Source organism: Podarcis tiliguerta (assembly GCF_965153285.1).
Source record: "Podarcis tiliguerta genome assembly, chromosome: 7".
In the NCBI taxonomy this organism is placed as follows: domain Eukaryota; kingdom Metazoa; phylum Chordata; class Lepidosauria; order Squamata; family Lacertidae; genus Podarcis; species Podarcis tiliguerta.
In genome coordinates, this window is record NC_139540.1 from 46,020,891 (window position 1) to 46,044,590 (window position 23,700).

Here is a 23,700-nt window from a genome sequence, read left to right on the forward strand (position 1 = left end):
GTCTGTAACAGCATGTGCTAGTAGTGTTAACCTATTGGCTCCATCTTGGCCATAGGTAAAACCTATACTCAGAATGGCTGTGTCTGTCATGAGATACCTTGCCTTTTTATCCTTTCAACCAGAAGTCACACCAGACTGTTTCTGTACACTGCTGCAATTTATTTACCAAACTCCAACATACACAGTAGCTACCTGGACCAAATGTGGACCGTTCCAAAATTAAGCAGAGGGTATGGACAGCAAGGGGTGGGATTTGTTTGTGGACAGCTCTCAGTTTCAGTTGGTTTTGAAAAAGCCCTGAGGGCAAAATCATGAAACCAAAGGTTGCTAATGAAAATCACTGTTCAGGCTTTATAAGCCAGGCCCACAACACTGGAGAGCAGAAATAATGGGAAATGGGGATGTAGAGATGCTCAGAAGGCAATGCACTGGGAAAGGATGTGTTTAATTCTGGTCTGAATGAAAAGCAGAGAAGCCTGCAAAAGAGGAGACATGCAGGGCCTCAGCCCTATAAAAGTGGGTGGGTGAATCCACCCCCCAGCTGATTGTCAGGAATCACCAGCCTCTTTAAACTACCTGAACCCTGTAGAATGGCATGGAAAATGGCCCCCATGTTCCCCTTCAGTTTTATGGATTCCTATGAGGATACCCCTTCAAACAATAATAAAGGCTAGTAGCTAGAAGCTATTGGCCCCTAACCAATGTAACATGGTTACAGCAGCCAGCTGTTGGATGTATCTGTACACCCCTCTCACAAACTCAGCTCTGTGATTGTTACACTACAGAACACAGATCCTTCTAAAATAGGCTACTGTGAGCAAATTATGGATTTTATTGTACATCTGTTGTTGTTGTTGCTGCTGCTGCTGCTGTTGTTGCCTTTTATTAGCAGGTCCTGGTCCTGGCTATGACCCTTGACAGACATACCCTGGTTATCACCCTGATACAGGTTAATTAAAGGAGTGACTGCTGCAAAACCAATAGACAAATGGGGAAAACAAGCCGCTTAACACTGGCTGAATTTAGGATTCAGTGTGTGTATAACATTTTAACCTACCCTTCTTCCAAAGAGCTCATGGTTTTCACCTCCCATCTTTCATAACAATCATTATGAGATAGATTAGGCTGAGAAAGCATGAATCTGGGTCTTCTTGATTCTAGCTCAACACTCCTATACTAGCTCATTAGAGCAAGAATGAAATTAAAATCAGAGTACATTACAAGAGGGCTATAGTACTGCCGGCAGAAAAAAACAATTAGAAAGAGAGAGAAAAGTAAGGCTAAAAATTAACAGATTAAATAGCTGTATTAAATTTAATCTATTTCAAAAATGAATATTGGCAGCTTTATTAAAATATTGTTTTGATCACTTATTAAATTGTGTTGAGACTATTCCGGTTTTCCCTCAAGAGATTATTAATAGAAATTGATGTGCAGTCTTCTTGTGGTGTTTTCTGACTCATTGCAGAGTTAATGTACTAGTGCATGGTTTAATTTAACCAAAGCATTTAATAGTCCACATTTTCCAAAATAAAAATTGGTCACTTACTGCAAAACCTTTTCCATAGCATACATATACTGATAAATTTATAATACACTTCACAAGAATGAAAATCGTAAAAGCAATTCTCTACTGCCTGCTCAAATTACCTACCGGTATTTGGTTTCGTGTTACACACAATAGACAAATTACCATATGAAATACCATCAACAGCCAATGCCTTAATAATATCCCCCAGGGCAAGAAGCATGGACTCATCTTCCACTATTTCATGTTGGTTTAGTGCAGATAAAATCAAATAGTTACCTGAGAACAACAAATACACACACACACACACACTACATGCAAGAGTACATTTAATAAAGTCACATAAATGAAATGTAAAATACATAGCAACGTCTTCTAATATGTTATTTTAAAAAGTTGCCCTAGGCTTATGATCACTCTGAGCTTACCTTGTAAGGCGAAAAAGCAAAGAGACTGTCCTTGTGGCAAAATACATTCATTATTCATCTCATTTTTGCTATAGTTTATTGCAGCCGAGAGCATTTAAGCTTCTTTTGGGCTTTGCCAAGGCAAATGTGGGTGAGTTTATAAGTAAACACTAGGTCTGGGGAGGGAGGGAGTGGTTGGCCATCACTCACAATGGGAGACATGTAACCAAAGCTTCCTATTAGTATGCAAATACTTAATGAAATGAAATTACACAAGTGAAGAACAATGCTTAATGACTGCTCTGTGCAGATCTTCAAACTTATGCAATTTGGGATTTCTTAGTTGATCTTATGGCTGCTTTACATACCATTACAACACCATTCATTTGCTGAATTTCACTTGCTATGGTCTTTTATCATGAACATACATTAATTCAGCGAAATAGAGTGACTACCATTTGTGCTTACTGTTAAGACACCAAAAGATCCCAAAGGGACCGAAGATACATAATTTTAGACATGTGTATTTGGTCACTGTCAAAACAGGAGATTTTTAAGTCATGTGAGCCAAGAATTTAAGAAAGCACATGTAAGTGCATGAGCGTGATCACCTTCTGAGAAATAATGATCAGAAATGTCTGACTGATTATAATTATTGTATGATGTGTGTAAGTATGAGGTGCTTCCTATACATTTTAAAACCCAAGTTAGCTTGAGTTTTGTCAACCATCACAGGTGATAATCATGTCTTGTAGCACATGCAAGCACTCTTTAGAAGCATATTCAGGATGTTCCCAATTAAAACACATCAACATTTTGAAGTATTTCTAAAATCTGTCATTAACTTTTGTGGAATTTTAATGGTGATCTAGTCAATCTGATTGTTAATTTTGAACATATCTTTATATGCTGGTAAGATAAATTTTAATATCCAAGAAAAGTTAAGTTTTATTTATTAAAAGTGTTTATACTCTGCTTTTCAAATTATTTTTTGTAAGGAGCTTACGTTAAAAGGAACACAACAATAATAAAATAGAACATTTAGAAAAGCTCTGAAATAAGACACAAGGATAGAACACATTGGTTTGGATCCATGGATCTGCCCACGGAGGGGAGTGGGTGGAACATGAGCTTCCTAACTCTTCCCAGCATCCCTCAACTAAGAGAGAGAGAGAGAGAGAGAGAGAGAGAGAGAGAGAGTCCGCTGCATGTCTAGAGACTCTTCTGCAACAGGTAGCCTGCAACAGTGGGGCTGGAGGAAAAGGGGGCAAGTCCTTAAAATTGGGAATAGGATATTAGAGCTGTAATACCATCTAGTTTGATACCCTGGCTCATGTTAGCATCCTGGCAGGCTCTTTTTATCAATTGTAATTTCTAAACTGCATTTAAAGGCAGCCACCTGTAATGAGCATTGCAGAGGCAGATTTAGGGCAGCACGACCAGTCCACTGTACCGAGTCTAGGGGACACCGCATGGCATCACCACTATAACATAGTGCTAACTGAGCAGAACAGAAAGCAAAAGGCACGCCTTCCTTCACCCAACCAACTGATCTTGGCACTACCCACCCGCCCCACCTTTGTGCTCCTTCGCTCACCCAGCCACCCACCATATCTCTGCACTACCCGCCCCATCTCTGCACTTCTTCCTTCACCCCCCCACCTCATCTCTGTGCTCCTTCACTCACGCTGCTCGCCCTGCCTTGTACCTTTGGCTGCCACCTCCTCCTCCTCCTCTGCTGGCACAGCAGACCTATTTCCAGAAGCCAGCTTCCGGAATTGCTGTGACAGAAGGAGGACGAAGAGTAGCGACGCAAGGGGGCTTGGTAGGCTTCGCAGCCGTTTTCTGTTTCTGTGCTCTGGTGTGAGCCAATTGACTCATGTCACAGCAAGGAACCAAAAAGTGCCCGTCTTTTGGTCCCACGACAGCCAGGATTGGGATCAGAAGCCGGCATGTCCCACTTAAACCAGGACACTTGGAGGGTATGTGATTGGCCAGAGAACATGAGACTGACAAAATGCCACTCAGATCATGAAAGTATAAAATGTATATGGGACATAGGGAAATTTGTGGCTTTGAGATTTTGGGGAGGATTTTCTTTAAAACTGCTTAACATTTTTGGTGGGAGGACTATGCCCCTGTAGCCCCAGTGGACCAGCCTCCACTGACTGTGCTATTAAGCATGTATTCAAGCTGTAACTAAGTAGTCCCTGCACTTTTTGTATTTCCTGTCTGTCTGACCTCACAGTATACACTGCCTCTACCAGCAAAATGTATACCTGCATCTCTACCTGCAACTCTACCTGCAACTGAGCATTACATTTCAGACATCTGATGAAGTTTATTCTAATCCATAAAAACATACGATATATGCAGCAGATTAACATGGCTACCTTTTGTATATTACAATTAATTTATATGATGTTGTGATACAACAGCATCTGACATATTCAGTAGACCAAACTTGTCCCGTATAGTGGTTCATGTTTTCTACACAACATAATTATAAGAGGAACATAATATAAATAAATGTGTAACACAGCAATATTAGCATTAACAATCACTTCTTTAAACCACACAAGTCCTTCATTCTTAGTTAAACAAGGAATACCCAATTTTAGATATTGTTAAAGTCAACATTTTTAAAATAAAAAACTATATTATAAAATAGTAAAACGAATATAATAAACCACAACAACAAAGCGCCAAATAGAGCAAAAAATAAAGGTTTTTGTTTGGAATAAGAACCCTACCATAGTTTAGTCATAATAAAAAATCAACTTAATAATTGATTTGAGTTTTGGTGGCCAAGGGATAAGATTGCCACAAGTAACAAAATCCAAGTTGATAAATGATCTCTGTTGTTTTGCTCAATCAAGTTTAACTGCTCACATTTTGATGGGGCAATGTTTTAATATCCATAATGTTGGCAATCTTTTTATCCATTACATGTAAGCTTGCAGTAACACTTCATAATGATCCGATATTTTTCAAAGGCAAAAGATAAAAGACGTACCTCTGACCCAATTATCAAGCTGGAGTGTTAAGCAGAAAAGCTAATAGATCTGATTAATTTATTTTGGATTGATTCTAGGAATTCCCTATCATGATGCTGCCAAATAAAAAGCAGTGGACTTTTCTCTGGATATTTTTAATGCTAGTGAAACCAGATTGTCCTTTCTATCTCTTAAAAGTTAGAACAGGAATGCTACTATTAGCTTTGAATTTAATGGCCAACTAATAGAGAATTCAAATGTTCCTATGGAAATTTAGTGCCTATCTAAAAGTTCTGGATTTGCTCTGTCTCAATGCCATCAGTATACCATTTGCAAAGAGGACGAGAATGCCCAAAATCTGGCCTGGCTTTTCATTCAAATAACGGAAGAGTTTTTGATTTTTTTCTTAATTTTTACACCTACCCAGATGTCTGTAGATCTACTAGCAATATGTAGTGATCATAAACTTTCCACATGCACAGCACCTAAGGCAAAAAAAGAAAAGTTTTTCCTCCCCCCTTTCTGTTTTGCTCCGACATACCAATCTTTTAATGATGAGTCTTCACTTGATTTATTGTCCAGCCCGTCGCTCCGCTCACAGAGATCCCATTAATCAGCAGTCTTTACTCCCGATCTTCACTTGAAGTATGTGCATTTGCTTCTGTTTCCAATTATATATTTCGAGTTGATGCAAACCAGTACACGATCAGAGACAGCATCCGGGAGAGCCAGACCCACCTGAGGGCTTCGTGCCTAGTGCCCTCACCCCATTCTTTCAAATCTGGGGGTGAATTATGGGCACAGCAGGCAAGGCAGTCCCCCCCATTCCCTTGGGGGGGGGGGACAAGGGAAGCTGCATACTCCCATAACAGCCTCTTAATTACCTCGTGTGGGTCGGAGAGATGTTATTGTCGGCCATCTTCCAATGCGCCCCTGGTGGCCCCTCAAATTCCATTCTCAGACTGAGGTAAAGTTCTAAAACTGGGACACTACTTCCGGTTTTGCCAAGTTTGTAAACCAAATCAATCTTAAACAGGACTGTTCTTAAACCGAGGTACCACTCTATTGTGTTTGATGGATAATATGGGCAAGGCTGATCAATATTTCTTGGCTCATTGCAGAATGGAAATTATCATTTATCAACTCAAGCTTGCTAAAGCTGCATTCACAAAATGCCACAATCCCTACTAAGGTTTACATAATTCGAAGTGCAGTCTTGATATTTGGAGAAATATCATCCAGATAGTACTCTTGTATTGACAGTGCTCAGCAAATCCAGGGGAGCTGCTGACTCTGATTCCTTGTTCAGCTCCTGCACTTGTGCTTTGAACACTTCCAATTCAGACACATGCTCCACAATGTCTACGTACAATGAGCAGTGAAGTCCAAAGTCAGCAGCACTTTTCCCCAGCTCACTGAAACTCAGATTCTTCAAGTTCTTTCCAGACAAAAGAGAGAGAGAGAGACTTCTGATGATATAGCCGGCATGGCCTCATATCATGGCTTCATTTCTGTTAAAATTCTGTCATAAACTGTATCCATTTCTTTTCTAAAGCTCTGTTCAGGAGGAATGTATGGGCCTTCGTTGGATGCACTTTCATGAAACCTTTCAAATTTCTTCAGCCTCAGGTCGGGAAAGTTGCCTTCTAATCCCATCACTGTGCAAGATGAAATCTCTGGCTTAACTGACCGAATTTTGCCAGTTAAAAAACTGGGGCAGGATTATTGGGAAGATGGAGAAGACATGGGGGAAGGGAAGAGAAAGGGTGTGCTGTTCGTATCCAATACACACTTGCACCCTTCACGACAGAAGGGTAGCTCAGGGAGCAGGTGGAGAAAGAATTAGGTACACACTCACACATGCAAATGGTGAGAGTAGTATGTAATTCTCCATTTACAATGGGGGAGGGAGAGTAGAAATGCACTCTTCTCTCTCCCAGCCCCACATTTAACAGCAACAAGAACTCCTTAGAGCAGGGGTCAGCAAGGTTTACCTCGCCTGGGCCGGTTCAGTCCAGCGGAGATCCCTCCATGGGCCGGATTGTGTGCGCACATGAGCACGCACGGCTGCAATTTCCGGTGTCTGCGTAAATGCCATTTACAGCATCTGCACATGCGCAGATAGGATTTACGGCGCCACGGAAGTGAGTCCCCTTGCTGGTTTAGTGCAGCACACAGGGACTCACCGAACGGGCGGCTCGTGGGCTGGTTAAACTAGTCCTGTGGGCCACTTGCGGCCCATGGGCCTTAGGTTGTCTACTCCTGCCTTAGAGAAAGAAAGGTGGAGAGGTCCATCACTCCTCCACCCTTTCATTCAAATTCTCTCTCTCTCTCTCTCTCTCTGTGTGTGTGTGTGTGGTCAAGACAGGTTTGGAGGAGTTAAAAGCCTCCACCACTGCCTCCAGGGTCCCCTCCCCTGCACCCAGTTGGCAAGCGGGCATCAAAAAGACGGTGGTGGCAATACCAGCCATCCGGTCACCCAACCCCTCCACACCCTAATCTCAAATTCTTCCAAGGCGAGTGTCATCCAGGCAATCTCTATCAGAGCAATCTGGGGTGATTTTTCTATCCCCTGTGGGCCTGCACCCTGGGGGGGGGGCTGTTTTGCCAAGCCCCAGGTACACACCTGGAAGTACCCCTAAACTATGTACCCACGCCTTCAGAGAGAGTGTAACCCCATCAAGAGCAGACAATCTCCCATACATCTGGCCTAGGGAACCACCCACTTACAGTGCCTCAGTCTTATCCGGATTGAGCTGCACTTTGTTGGCTCTCATTGATTCCATTAATGAGGCACGGCAATGGTCCAGCATATCCACTGCCTCACCTGCAGATGTAAAGGTGAAGTAGAGTTGTGTGTCATCAGCATATTGCTGACAACATAGTCCAGAACTCTGGATAACCCCACTCAGTGGTTTCATGTAGATGCTAAACAGCATGGGGGATAAAATAAAACCATGTCTCAGTTTTCAGTGGCTCCCCAGAGCATGTAGGGCTCTGTATATGGGCTCTACTGGGAGGGGAGGAACCTGTTTTAAAGTAAACAAGCTGCACCTTGGTCAAAGGCCAAAGCCAGGACAGAAGCAGTTCAGAATGGAAAGGAGGCAGCAATGTTCCCTCCATTCCTTTCAACATGGCTTCATTCAGGTGGGGAGCCCCAGAAACATACTGCCCCTTTTCCCATAGCACCCGGAGTTGTCTTTAACTGAAAGAGAGACCTTCTCCCCACCATAGTGCTCCTGTCAGTGGCTTAGATAATGAAGTGATAGAGGTAACTGATGGGATTTGTTCCACAGCAATATTATCCGCAAATGTCAACACTTTACTTTTCCTGGTAGGAGTTTCTGATATTCATATAATTGGGAGACACCATTATACTTATTTCTTTAAATTATTAATATATAGCTTTTCCCTGCCAAGTCTTCAGAGTGGTTTATAACCACTAAGTCCACATACTGAACATTATAAAAGCCACATTTCAAAGTTAAGATAGCAACGACAGGAGGGAAAAGTGTTTGGAAAAATAGAATGTTGTCGTTTAGTCGTGTCCGACTCTTCATGACCCCATGGACCAGAGCACGCCAGTCACTCCTGTCTTCCACTGCCTCCCGCAGTTTGGTCAAACTCATGCTGGTAGCTTCGAGAACACTATCCAACCATCTTGTCCTCTGTCGTCCCCTTCTCCTTGTGCCCTCCATCTTTCCCAACATCAGGGTCTTTTCCAGGGAGTCTTCTCTTCTCATGAGGTGGCCAAAGTATTGGAGCCTCAGCTTCAGGATCTGTCCTTCCAGTGAGCACTCAGGGCTGATTTCCTTAAGAATGGATAGGTTTGATCTTCTTGCAGTCCATGGGACTCTCAAGAGTCTCCTCCAGCACCATAATTCAAAAGCATCAATTCTCCGGAGATCAGCCTTCTTTATGGTCTAGCTTTCACTTCCATACATCACTACTGGGAAAACCTTAGCTTTTACTATACGGGCCTTTGTTGGCAAGGTGATGTCTCTACTTTTTAAGATGCTGTCTAGGTTTGTCATTGCTTTTCTCCCAAGAAGCAGGCGTCTTTTAATTTCGTGGCTTAGAATAGGGGACCAAAAACAAACACAAGCCGGGAATAAATGAACGTTTCATACGTGGCCAACACACATCTTTGGTTGCCAGCCTTCTCAGCTCAGGAACACCTGAAGCAAGACCCCAGAAAAGGTTTTTAACTAACCAAGAGATTTGTATGGTCCTTTGTATGGAAGATTTGTTTGGAAGCCAGTAATAAACTTTTAACACCAGTTTGATATGGTCAGACTAGCAAGTTCTTATATTAAAGCAAGAGGCCATATTCTGAGGCAGTTCCCTGACCCCTGGCTGCAACAGAGTATTTATTGAACAGATTCATAAGTTGCTTTTCAAAAGACATTTGACACAAAGCAGCATTATAAAATACACGTAAAATACAAAATATTCAAGGTAAACTGTCACAGTTGCTCCCTGTTGCCAAGGGGACGGCTGTAGTATACATGCTTGGCTTTTGTTTATGTAAGAGCTGTACCAGCCAAACGTCAGTTTATGACTGGTCATTTGGTGAACGTTCCATTCACATCTATTGGTCCATAACAATGGCTTAGAATTCTTTCAGAAACAAATTGATTGGCTGGAACATCCTAGCTGAACAGTATATAAGGCCAGGTTCTGAATTGTTTGGGGTCAGTTGAACAGACTTTGGTGGACTATGAAGAGCACTGGCAAGGGACTCAAGAAGAGGCTATGAAGGCGGAAGGAGGGACAGGGACAGGGACAGGCTAAAGCCAAAGCAGCAACGGTGACAGGCATGTGAAGAAGACTGAGGAGCACACCAGAAAGTTAAAATCAGAAGAATTGCAAGAGATTACCCTACCCAGCTATTATATCATCATGGTAATAACCTGTATAGTACTTATTTAGAAAACTGTACCATTACTCACGTGTAGAGTGTCACTATCTCCTCACATCTATGAATGGAAGAAGAGCTTCCATGTAGGGAGGGCTAAGTATAATTTTTATATAACACTGACACCATATGATACTTTTTATTTAGAAATTAAGCCATACAACATGGCATACATTTTTTAATTCATGTATTGTTTATACCTACACAATCGTTAAAAAACATCTTTTTTAATGTTAGGAAAACTTGCTTCTGTCCCATCCCCCTGATTTTTTTAAAATCAACTTTTCATTATAAAAATCATGTTTTCCCTTTAAATTAAGAGAACAAAGTGTTCCAACCAATAGACAAAAAAGTGATTGTTTCATCTGAGCCAAAGCACAGCAGAACATATTTGCAATGCATGGTGCAGTTCTGAAAACATGAAGCAATAATCTGTGTTCATCTTCAGAGTACATTACCCCAGACTTCTCATAATCAGCCTCTGTTATGTCTCAGATGAGGGAGAATATCTTCCAGGTTTGGGGAAGGATTTGGGGAAGCGATATCTAGACAGCCAAAGGGCCCAAATTTTTCGTTGTGGAAATTCACTAACAAACTCACAAAAATCCAGCTAGAAATAATAGTGGCAGCATTTTTTTTCATCCCAAAATATACCAAATTAAAGCTAGGGAAGGGGTTTCTTTGAAGCAGATCCAGTGGTGGAGGAAGCCTCTCCGGCACCCACTGCGGGACAAACCGTCCATAGGGGTGGTGCAAACTGCTGCACACGCAGCACCCATACAGATGGCACAGGGGTGGCACCATACAGCGGGTGGCGCTCACATCCCCAACAGGTGGATTTTCACAATCGTCATCGTGAACATCTGCCCACTGACCATGCAAATACGCCTGGCATGCGGCACTGTCAGCCAGGGTGCACCTCCGTGGGGTGCCAGGTTGATCTCCAGGTGTATTTACACAATCAGTGGGTGGATTTTCACCATGACAATCGTGCCAATCATGACAATCCACCCGCAGGGGGTGCGAGTGCTGTCACACTGATCTGCCCAGGGGTAGATCTCCCCCCTGGTATGACACCCAGGGTGGACTACAACCCTTGCACCCTCCTTGCGACGCCCCTGAGCAGATCCACACAAGTTTTCTGGAAATACTCTAGGAAAGTACCCTGGAATTGCTCACGATTCAGATCTACCTGCCCTGCCTCACCCAGCAGTTCTTATTGAGTGAATGCAGGGAAATGGTTTATATAGAGTCTACTGCAGCATACACACAAGCCATCCACTATTGTGCCTTCTAATTCCTCAATTAAAAAACAAATAAATGCAAAATGATTCAGAAAAACAGATTTTGGAAAGGGACTCACAGTTGCTTGCTAGCAGGGTCACCCCCCCCCCTAAACAGAATTAATAACGTTCCTAAAAGTAGGAACCGCTCCCTGTTGCTTCTTTGATTACCTATGAGATCAGGGAAACCACTCTGAGCATGCTTAGAACCAATGTAGTCTAAGTGAATTAGGCAAATATGTTCTATGTGGGGCTGCCCTTGGGCCTAGTTCAGAAGCTCCAGTTGCTGCAGAGTGAAGTGGTCGGGGGGCCTGCTGCCAACAACATGTGACACCATTGTTAAAACATCTGCACTGGCTGCCCATCTACTACAAAGCAAGGTCCAAGCTCCTTGTATTAACTTAAAAAGCTCCAAACAACTTAGATCCAGGGTAACACAGGGATTGTCTGAACCCTTATAACTCAGCTCAATCACCAATATCATCTACAGGAGCACCATTGGTCATTCCCTGAATTGGTTAGGCTCATTTGACAACAACAAGAAATTAAGCCTTTAGTGTTCTGTGGAATGTTCTGCTAATAGAGATTCAGCAAGTTTCAAGTTTTAGGTGCTTGCTGAATTCTTTTCTATTCTGCCAGGCTTATGCAGGTAATGAACAATAAATCTTCTCATAATAGTTAGTTGATTTCTGATTTTTATTTATGTATTTATTTATGTCTAACTGTTGTTAACTACTCTGATTTTTTTTTAAGAATAGCGGTATATAAATATTTTTATAAATAAAATCAAAAGCAAATAAGAGTGTGTGGCTTTGAGATTTTGAAAAGGATTTTTTCAAAAATTGCTTGACATTTTCAGTGGGAGGGCTGTGCCCCAGCAAGTCCAGTGGGTGAGCCTCCACCGACTAGAAGATTTATCAGAGATGAACAATACACACATAAGCACACACAATTCTTTTTCTCTCTTTATTTTAGATTCTAAGGTTGCATTCCTATTCACTCTTACTAGGAAGTAAGTTTTGCATTGCACATATTGGGACTTAACATATTTACTCAAATGTAATGTGCATCTATTTTGGCCAAATGATGTCACGAAAATTAGGATGTGCATCAGATTTGATGGTGCATTTACATTCACCAGCAAATACTTTTTTTGGTTTCAAGGTTTTGAAATTTGAGGTGCACATGAAGTTTGACGGCACTTTAGATTTCTGTAAATACGATACTTCAGAATAGATGCATTTAGGACTGTACTATCAAGCATTGTTGGTATGACACATTGCTTTAGCCAAAGGTAAAAGTGTTCAGATCTTAAGTCTGCCTAATTATTTGCATTTTTGATTGTACACAACATGGAAAGCAGATTAAACTTTGAGTGTAATGCAGTGATTTCTGTAATTTCTACTAAAGACATCCACCAACTGAATATCAGAACTAGCTTCTTGGTTTTTGCCCTAAACAAGAGGTCACACCCTCTTAAACTTTTAAATTGATTCACTGTTTTGCATTGTGCTGAAAAGTTATCCAGTTTAGATGTTACGCCCCTCCAGGTGAATTACGTATTGTTTGAAAAATTAATAATTCTCATTGATCAACACATTTTACCTAAGCACTGGATGGCATTCAACTAAGTTAACAACAACAACAACATTTATACCCTGCCTATCTGGCTGGGTTGCCTCAGCCACTCTGAGTGGCTTCCAACACACATATAAACAATCAAACATTAAAAACTCAGAGTAGACCCACATAAATTAATGAACTAGGTTAGGTCCATTAATTTCAATAGGACTACTGAGAGGAAAACTTAGTTGATAACAACCCATTGCCATCACCTATGCTTCATCATCACTGTACACATGGCACCTTCCAGAGGATGAGCGATGCATGAGTTTTTAAGTTTGCACACTTTACGTTTGTATAGCTTTTTAAAGAATTGGGGGTGAACTATGCTCCTGTAACGACTCTTCAATTTGGCATTTTTATTTGGCTGAAATTCAGGATTTAGTAGCATTTGTAATAGTATTAATCACATTCAGGGTATTTATTTGTTTCTTTTTAAAAAACAATCTTAATATATCAACATTATGGTGATTTGTTTCAAATTTGGCAAGTGCTAATTGAAGTCAAGGTAGACATAGCATTATAAATATGTAAGAGTATACTTAGCCATTCTGAATAATGCTTTAGAGGACTGATGGACATTTATCCATGCAGACACCGATAATGCCCTCTAATTCTACTTCACAAGTCTATTCTTGTCAAATATTATCTGGAAAGTCCCTGTGGAAGGGCTCGTGCAAAGATGAAGCTGGTATAATTTTTTCACTTCTTTTCCCACCACCTGGTCACATATTGGGTCAAGAGTTATTTAAGTGCCAAGCGCCTGCTGTTAGAGAGCTAATAAAAAACAACAAGAGTCTTACAATCTTCTTCTGACCTGACATCCAAAACATCGCCCTCCCCTGCTACAGTACCATTATTTTGCTACCTTCAAGTACATCCCCTTAAATTTCCACTTTTTAATGTATAGGAATCCTATATGAACACAGAGATATGTGCAGGGAAGCATTCATATTTACTTTTTAATGTACAGGAATTCTGTATGAACAGAGAGATACATGCATTATTACGTGAAATACGGTAATTCTTAATTTTGGATATAAACTGGTGTTCAAATTATATATTAAAAGCAGAACTAATTAAAGACTTGGTACCCCAGATTCATTTGTAGGTCACCTGGGTTTCAACTAAGCTGGACATCTTCAGAGGACAGTAGAATCCTCTCCTCTACCTGACTCTAGACTCATCCAAAATACCCCATAAAGCTGAGCACAAAAGAAAACTACCCTGCAACATATGATGCATAGAAATAGAACTAAATAGCAGGAAAACCGAACAGCAGAGCAATCATTCACTATTTTTTAAACAACAACAACAACAATAAGGATATCTTGGATCAAACCTCTTTTTTCCTCATGGTCTTTTCTCTTCTTTGCTTGACATTATTCCACTGTCCATGCACAGTCAGATGTGCCATTTCTGCTTCAAAATAAAATTCATAAAAAGCAATCCACAGATCTTGCAAGCCTGAAACTGTGTTAATTTTCTGATCCACGTTCTTGCCACAAAAATTAACCGGCAGTATGATAGCTCCAAGAGCAGACATCTGATTCTTGACATTTAAAGATACAATACTGGTGAAAAATAGTGACGCTTTATTAACTGCAAACAGCTTGTGAGGGAGTCAGTGATGTACTCTTAAAGAGTATAATCGGAACATTCAATAATTTCAGTCTTTCAACTTTGCATCCCCCCCCCCCACCAGTCAGAGCTTTCTCTTTTTTAAAGGAATAACAGCTAGATACACCAATCTGGTCACTTCATGTAATTATTTCGTAAGGGTTTTCTGTATGTGACAAAAATGGATAGTAGGTTGGTTCATAGTGTACAAAACAGAATTGCATTACTAAGTGTTCCAAGGAGCTCCAGTTTTCATCACAAAATAATAAAATGAAGGCAAATCCTAAGATTATAGAAGCTAATGAATGTCTGTTCTGGTAATATCAGGTTCATTGAGATTGTAATGCTAAATGAAAGCTTACTACCTCTAGCTCCCTTGTGACCCTGCTGTGCCTTATTGTATGTCTTGAGTGCCTTTTTAATCCCCCCCAATTATTCAGAAAGCTCTTGTTCTTTTCACATGTTAAGAAAGTGAACCAGTTCCTCATTGTAGCCATTCTTTTTAACACTGACTCTTAGCAACCAAAATGCAGATTTATTCATAATTTGCATTAACTCCCACCTTCATCTCCCCATTTGGAGTCTCATCTCAGTGTAAGGCATATTTGGAATCAGAGGCAATGTAAGTAATGCAAGCAACAACACATACAGTACCTGAAGATACTGGCAAGACCGCTCTTGTTGACAAGTCTCTGCTTTCACCACTGTCTGGTCCATGTTCATGGAAGCCTTTTGGTAAACCTCACGGGCTCTGCTCACCGTCAGTGTAGAGGACCAAGAGCTTTTTTTCATTAACTGAGCATCCAGATTTACTGGCAGGTTTGCACAAGTGGAACATTTGACATCATTATTGCTTCTGGAAGGCTTCACCGCATGTTCACTGAGAGTGTTGTAGGCTTCCATAAAGTACTGAGAAGCAGAACGGTCAGGGCACCTCCCCATAGTCATAACCCCACTTGGTCCATGGTAAATGCAAACATCATTGTCTAGGTTGTCATCCGAGCTCCACCATCCTGAAGCATTTGACCTGGATTTTCCTTCTGACCGCCGGTCTTTGCTCTTGCTACGTTTGCCATACCTCATAGTCTGTGTCTCCTCTGGGCTTGATTTGCCTCCATTGATGCTTCCTTTTGATGGGCCTTCGAGAGAATGAGACTTTGTGAAAAGCTTTTGAACAGAGTGAACCAAATGACGGATCCTCCCTGGACTATCGCTACGATGTTCTACAGCAGTCCTTTTGTACTGTAAAGTATGGTAGCCATCTCGATTTAGAGGAAGCTGCCTTTCAAACTGGTCCAAAAGATTGGCAGGAATGCGATTACTTTTACCGGCTGTTCCGTGAGGCACCAAAGCACACTCATCTTTAAGCTCGTTATGGGAATTGTAATGTCTCCGAGGGAACGTGCTGCTAGCAATCTGATCATTGTAGGGAACCACACATTCTCCCTGAAAAGAGTTCCTCTGAGTGTAGTAAGAGTGATCTGCAGGATGATGTTCCACAGGATTTAACAAATATGGCTTCCTGTCAGAGTGATGTACCAGAGAGTCACATGCTGGTTCACAGGCAACCCCATGATGGTGGCTGCGGCTGCTAGATAATCCTTTCATCATTGAAGTGGAAAATGTCCCAGAGTCATCTGAATATGCTTATGTTACTCAAAGATCATCATGAAAGACCTAGAAAAATGGAGAACAAAAAAATGTGAAAAGGTTTGGTAATGCACATTTGGTTTTGGGTTATTATAATTGTTGCTACTACTGAATGGCTGGCTCCAGACTAAGTCACACATAGTTCCTATTGAAATCAATGAGACTTATGTTAGTCGCTACTAAATTTTCACATTCATTTCAGTGGAACTTAACTGAAACTAACGTAATCTGATCTGACCCATTGAATGCTGTGTTGTGCTTCAGTTAGTAGGTAAGGTAGAAACAGTCCAAATGAATACAAAGTCATGCCACAAGTGGATACAACGTGTTAAAAATGTATATTCCTGGGATTTATTCATAAGTCATACATATATTTTGAGATGGTCACCTTTGGAGCAGAGTGGGAATGTATGGGCGGGCAGGAGCTCCTAACAAAGAGCATCTGCAGAGCACGCTTTTGAACCCCATGCTAGGAGACACTTGAAATGCCTGTTACACTCAGTTGTCACCCTTATTACAAAGCTATGTCTTTGTTATAGTTTAATCACTAAAACACAATCCCCTAATAGAAATTTGGGGACTGAGAACACTGACAACAAATGGCAATGCTGTGCTGATGTCTCCTTCCTGCTTCCTCCTGCTAACCCCAGCCTAGGGAGCTAATTCCTATGAAGCCATAGGCATACTTGAACTCTGGGTCAACACATGAACCTAGTGGCTGTGCAACAAACATTGGTACTATGGTGACTAGCTGAGAGAGTCACAACGGTTCCTGACTTCCAAGGTAGCACCAGAATCTTGTGACTCTTTGGCTACATGGAATTCTGACTTCTGCCACAGGTCACAGTAGAGTTAGAGGTGGTTGTTTGGCTGTAGGATGTCTAGACCCTAGGAGTGTCTGGTGCCAGGAGGATTATAGCACAGTGCAGTGTATCAGGTTTGCAGATCACAAAGGCACTATACAGAGAAAACTGAACACGCTGAAGTCTCATTGAACATCTAGTTCAACCTTTAAATATTATGGGATAAAATTGGATTGAACCAAGACTGTACAGTGATATTTCCAAACAGTCAGTTATTTGCTTCTGAAATGTTTTATTTACTTACTCCTAAATTTTATATTTTCTCATGATAGCAACATATGCCTTGGTATATTTATTTGGAAATAAGGTCCACTGAAATTGGAATTGAAGGTAAATATATCTAAGACTAGAACATCATTAGCTTACAGAAAGAAGTATGCCTCAGGAGCTAAAATATAACCTACTCAAAATTATTTTTCCAGTCTTTAATGCCTGTCTTAATAACTGTAGAATGTGTGGTTCTCTGCTTTTTACAAGACATATTGCCAAGTAAGCTAAAAAAAAGTATTTTACAGTGAATAGCATTTGGAACATACAATCAAGTTGAACTCAGTGCTTTATCCAAATAAGAGCCACAGAATTGTATAGAATTGCAGAGCTGCAAGAGACCCCAAGGGTCATCTAGTCCAAGGCAGTGTTTTACAACTTTACGAGTTCTTTTGGAAACATGGGGCTGGATTCAGCTCCCCTATTCTGCAAGCAGAAGCCATTGCAAGGGTTTCTGCTAGCAGACAGGGCTCCCCCTGCTTCTTCTTCCCCAAAGCCACTTTTGAAGGTTAGGAGAACCCCCAGGAGGGTGCATGGGAGGAAGAGAGGGCAGATCAATCCATTGAGCAAGCAGAAGTCCTGGCACTGGCAGAATGAATTCCACACATTCCATATTATGCTGAGGAACAGTTCTGATTCCAAGAGAAGTGGAATCTGAATCGTTTTGGCTGCAATCCTATAAACCCTTAGCTGAGAGTAAGTCCCATTGAACTCAGTTGGATTTAATTATGAATAGTCATGCAAAAGATAGCACTGTTTTTATACTGTCAAGGCTAGTCCCATTCTGTTCAGTTTTTTGGTTCCGGGTCCAAATGTATGAACAGCTAACAAGGCATGGGCGTCTGTCTTTTCCTTTTGCAGAGCACTACAGAATATGAATATGATTTAGAGTACAAGTAGTCCCATTGACTTCTAACTCAGCATGTTGTAGGATCACTTTAGCTAATGATAAATTAATCCTTAACAGAGAGTGTCACTAAGATTGCAGACACTGCAGGAGCCGTCTTCTAACACACAATTAATCTGAGTCACATCCAAACACCACTTCAAGGTCTGTAAGTACTGAAGCAGCACTAGGTCTCTGAGACATGCCAGCACACTTAGAGCAATGTTTAATCAATTCAGCATACAGCTACCATGACAGCAGTCTTTTTTTAAAAAAAAAAAGGAAAAAAGGGGGGGGGAGCACTAAAATGATTCATGAAAATGGTGGATTGTAATAATTGAACTCCTACTGATTTGACATGCACACAGATTGATCTTTATGAAAATGCCAGACCAAAAGGCCATTTATAGTCAATAATCTTGGTATAAGAATAGTTATACGTATATGTGTTTGCTATTGCATGATTTTGTTTGCTCTTCATTGTTAATATCTAGTGCTCCCTTGGAGGAACGACATAATTCCAAAAAATACAGTTATACAGTCTCAGGCCACTTTGGTACCCTTATTCTGTGAACCCTTACCATGTCCTTAGAGGGAATGAAAACCTGAATAACCCTCCAGTTTCCTTGTAGCACAGATTTCATGCAAGATGTAGGTGAAGGTCTGACATTCATTCAGGAGCACGTTTTGGAAAGGGCTGCAAGACCACCCAAAGTACTTTAAAGTTACTGTGAACATGATTTTCCTGTCATTATGCAAAGAACAGATGAACAGCTAAATATATAATCGATTCACTTACAAAACATGAGCTAAAGATGCTCCAACGGCCCACACAGCTCAGTGTGAATGAGATTGGGGAAAGATTTAACCTGACTTTGCTACAGGAAATAATGTGCTGCACTGCTGCTTGATCTATTCTGCCAGATTATGGCCAGCCTCATTCAGACAAAAAACAAAACAGAAGGCATGTGATATTGCAGAGGTTTTAAACCTTTTAAAGTCCATGGCTCCCTTAACTAACTACATTCTTTCTGCAGCACCCCTTGCCCTCAGAGCTGGGAGCCTCTCACCCTTTTTCCAACACCCTCCCTTATGGAGTGTTCCCTCAGCCTCCTCTCCTTTCTGCTCTCCTTGGGAGTTCTCTGGGCAGCTGCTGCTACCATCCCTGGTCTCCAAGCGGCCCCCTCTGCCCCAAAGAGAGGTGCCTCCCTGAGGCACCATTCGCCAGCAGAGCTTAGAGCCAGGGCTGCTGCAATTAACAGCTGTGCAAGCCTTTGGGAGGCAGAGATGTGAGAGGGCATCAGAGGAGGGAGGGAAGGAAAGAGGGACAGAGGCCAGTGTTGTCATTCCGGGTGCCATGGTGATGGGCCATAGCTCAGTTGTAGAGCACATGCTAGGCATGTGGAAGATTCTGAAATTTCCCGGTAGGGCTTTTAAAGACCCCTGCCTCCAGTTCCTGATAGCTGCGGCCAGTCAGTGTAGACAGGATTCAGCTAGATGAACCGATGCTATACAGTAACTTCCTATGCTATTCTATCACATTAATACTGTCACAGAAAGGGGGCGCAGACTGGCTATAAAAAGTAACATATTCATTACAATGCAGCACATTACATAATTTTGGATAATTTCCTTCTGTGCAGTACGTAACAAAAAGGTACGTTCAGTACAGAGGCAACATGCAGCCTGTGCCTGATGACAAACTGTACTCCATGCATTCAAAGCTATTTGGTTTCTGAACTGACTGTGTATGTACACACACACACACACACACACACATACACACAAAATATATTTATATTTTATTGAAAATTTTCAGTGAACAAATAAAACGAAATAATTTTTAAAAAAAGAATCCCCAAAAGAAAAAGGTGCTTGAAACTGTAATAGAATACAATATATAAGTACAGGGCTTTTGTTTCAGTCGGCGTTCACTGGAACTCAGTTCTGGCCCCTCTCAAGTGGGCACCATTGCCATTCAAAGAGAACAAGGGTGAGTTCCGGCAGCTCTTTTACTAGAAACATAGCAGTGTATAGGTATATATTTAATGCTATTATTCCGGTGAGTATATAATTATTAACAAGTCGTGATTTTTATAAATGCATTCCTGTATTTATCCATACACAATCTGTTTCTAAAAGCAACCCGATCCTATCTTGTAAGAGTTGTTACATGGGCAACCCAGTCAGATGGGCAGTGTATTATTATTATTATTAGTCCATGGATCAAAGGGGACCATAGTATTATCTTTCCAGTCAATCAGTAACAGTCTTTTAGCAGAAGTAAAGGCGTGAAGAGTCCACCTACACTGACCAGCTGTCAAGCCAATTGGGATTTTCCTGGCACAGCAACGTTGGCTCAGGTGCCTTCCTCTCTACAGCAAGAGGGTACCTTGCAGACAGAAGGAGCTCCTGTCCTGATTCCTGCTGCTCTGCATAATCACCTTGGTAATGGCAGGAAGCTTTACTACTACAGCTTGTCAACCCAGCTGTGGGGATCAAATAAGGCCCTGCTGACCTCATGCAGCTGCTGTCTCACTTGTTACCCTATGGATTCCTGTTTCAGCCCAGGCCATGTGTTTGCCAGCACTGGACCTTGTCACTTGCTTTTGGAACTTTGGTTGCTGCTTTGGGACCTTGATGTCTTTGACTACGTTTCCTGCCTCTGGCACCTTGGCTACTACCACTAAAACATGACCTGTGAACGCCTGCACTACTCACCTCTAGCAGTTGTACTGACAGCCAATACCCCCAAGGGCCCTGATAGATCATCACTCAGGAGAGTGACTTAACTGGGTCCTGCTACATATTAGCAAGGATTCAGCCTTTTTCACAAGTGGAAAGCAGTTTTGCACATGCATGCTGGTCGGTGTCTTGGAATGTTTCTCTAGAGAGGGCCATTGACTTCACAGGGTACTTTTCAGGGTCTCCCATAGGAAAGGAGAGCTGAACAATTTTCTGAACATGGATGTAACACAATTTGTGGCACTTTGGATCATTTGCAGGAATGCTTTTGAAACAATCAACACAGCCACTGCAGGTAGACAGGTCTTCCTTCCACCATCCTCTTCCCCCATCTAAATCTACAGTATTATTATTTCAAAAACTTAAAAGAGGTATGTCTAAAGCCAAAGCCTTTCCGTGTGTATTTTAATGTCAGCTGCTTAATCAGAAAACCCCTTAATTTGTCTGAGCACAACGATTTTCCAGAACAAACAATATCCCTCTCTCCCCCCAGTACTGTTTGTATGTCCTCTTTATGTTTGCTTTTCAGGAAAGTTCCAATTAAATGTACACTGCATAAATTCGTGTGCATTAAAAGGAGGAAAATATGAAATACGTTTATGGAAACTAACTTTGTCCTAGAGCCGGGTGTCACTTTTTGTTAGGTAACAAAGAGTGCTGCATAACATATGACTCATATGTCACATCAAAATGATTGGTATTCAAAGCTTGGAAAGCTTTCAATGAAATAGATCACTTATGGAAATAATAGAAACTGTGAATAATTTGGAATAATGAATAAGAAATTTTCTTGTGATCTATTTGTGAATGAAAAAGGGAAACATTCATTGATCAAATAATTTGCTTTAAAAATCATTTTATTTTTGTCTTCACTACCACTACTACTACCGACACCTGGCCATTTCATCAGACCACCTGAACTGTTTCCATCCCAACTGGTCGTTATAAGAATAGTGACTTTAAGAACTGGCGCCTGAGCTTTCTTTCTTCCTCTTCCCTCCCTATCCCTTTCCCCTTGTAAGCCCAAGGGCAGGGACTGCCTTATTACAGATGACTGTCAAAGGGCTCTTGCAGTAGAAGAGCTGAAGAGCAAATGAAAACTATCTATATAAACAATACATACAGCTACAATTCCGCTAATGTAGGACAGTGGACAAACTAGCCCCCTGGACTGCCTGTCTGGACTTTACATAAAAATAATATCCTCCATTGTTCAGTTCATTAATTACTGCTTAATTAAGGAAATATCATTAATAAAATTAGTGAAACTACTCATGGACAATTGGGAAACACAGTTTTAGCAAATAAAGAGGAACAGTATTATGAGGGGTTTTTTTTTGGGGGGGGGGTGTGTTAAAATCTAATCGAGCCTTCTGTTTCCTGGAAATAGCCAAACTAGCTTTCTGGTGAGGTGATGGGGGATTATGGTTCTTGGTGCGAGATGGCAAATGGATGAGGCACTGTCCCTCAGTGATGTGACCTAGAAGTAAAGTTGGAAGATGGAGAGAGAGTAAGAGCAATGCTTGAGAGCAACATTTGAGTTCTGTCTGAATTCCAGGCTTTGGCTCTGGGAGAAACAAGACCCTTCTGGGGTGTTAATGCTGTAAACCCCTCCATTGTAGGCTCACGTTGCACATGTGTGTAAACAAACCAAATATCATAAGACACCACATTGTGGTGAAACCCGAACCCTGGGTAAATGCCCGGAAGCCCAGGAATCTTTGCTTTGTGTAGTTTGATAGAAAGATGGGGTATAGATTAAATAACAAAAGCAATGTATATTTTTAACTGTCTGGGTGGATTCTACTGTAGTTCTATCTCACCACACATATCCTGCCTCTCTGGATGTAAAAATGTAACAGGAGAGTCCTGGTGCTCTCTCTAAGTCAATTGGTGGTGGCAGAATGAATTTTAAAGGATGCCTGGGCTTAGCAGGGTAGCTCAGCGATTGACCTGAATGACCCCCTAGAGACAGGCCCAAGGGGACCCCAGAAACTTCACAGCCCCACCGATACCAATGGGACTATACCAAAGGTATAGTTTATTTTCTCCAGCTTGCCTCTGCTGAGTGAGATCATCCTTGATGATGATCTGAGCAATAAGGAGCCAATTGCTACCTTAAAAAGACTGGAAAATGTGTCAGATGCTACTTCTGTGTAAATTCTTTTTTGCTTCACAAGATCAAAGTAAAATTAGACCTAGATACAGATTATATTCAAGGATGTTCTGCTGGGGATAGTGAAAATAATGATGCCCTAGAAAAGAATTACAGCTATACATTGAAAGTAATGAATTTATTAACTCTTCACCAAGAGCTGCTTCAAGTTCCAGATCAAATTACCCAATCATGTTTGAGTCAAGCCCTTCTAATTTAGGGAGGCAGATGCAGGGCTATTTACCATCTCCTATTACAGGCAATACAGCTATACAGCTAATGCAAGAAATGCTATTAAGAACACTTCAACAAATTTGTTTACAGCATAATCTGAAGCAGATAGCTCTTATCAGCAGGCATGTGGACGAGAGTCATTTTTTTTTAATTTAAGATCTCCTTAAGTTTTAGTTTAAGGTAAGGGTATAGGGATCCCTGACCATTAGGCCCAGTTGTGGCCGATTCTGGGGTTGCGGCGCTCATCTCGCTTTACTGGCCGAGGGAGCCGGCGTACAGCTTCCGGATCATGTGGTTAGCATGACTAAGCCGCTTCTGGCGAACCAGAGCAGCGCACGGAAACGCCGTTTACCATCCCGCCAGAGCGGTATCTATTTTTCTACTTGCACTTTGATGTGCTTTCGAACTGCTAGGTTGGCAGGAGCAGGGACCGAGCAACTTGCCTTCTGATTGGCAAGTCCTAGGCTCTGTGGTTTAACCCACAGCACCACCCACATGCCAAATTTTAGCCTATCCCATCTTAAA

General features: G+C 41.5%; 1 protein-coding gene and 2 long non-coding RNA genes across 13 annotated transcripts in view; 1 reads left to right on the forward strand and 2 right to left on the reverse strand.

The window, feature by feature from the left end:
- Positions 1-23,700, reverse strand: part of DLGAP1 (DLG associated protein 1) — a 286,294-nt gene that overhangs the window by 90,764 nt on the left and 171,830 nt on the right. For 9 of the 11 annotated variants that reach the window (XM_083450106.1, XM_083450100.1, XM_083450104.1 and 6 more), the window contains one exon: positions 15,030-16,052. In XM_083450106.1, the coding sequence (XP_083306232.1) occupies positions 15,030-15,986 (957 nt within the window). In that variant the 5' untranslated portion in view covers positions 15,987-16,052. Of the gene's footprint in view, positions 1-14,097; positions 14,462-15,029; positions 16,053-16,413; positions 16,565-23,700 lie in introns of those variants that run through there. The other 2 variants (XM_083450109.1, XM_083450101.1) reach the window with 2 other exon arrangements.
- On the reverse strand, positions 6,052-7,741 carry LOC310682018. Its single transcript, XR_014513732.1, has 2 exons — positions 7,662-7,741; positions 6,052-6,589 (listed from the first exon to the last, which is right to left on the reverse strand). It is a non-coding gene; the product is annotated as an uncharacterized lncRNA (long non-coding RNA).
- LOC310681996 lies at positions 9,432-14,204 on the forward strand. The gene is made up of 2 exons (XR_014513707.1): positions 9,432-9,836; positions 13,855-14,204. It is a non-coding gene; the product is annotated as an uncharacterized lncRNA (long non-coding RNA).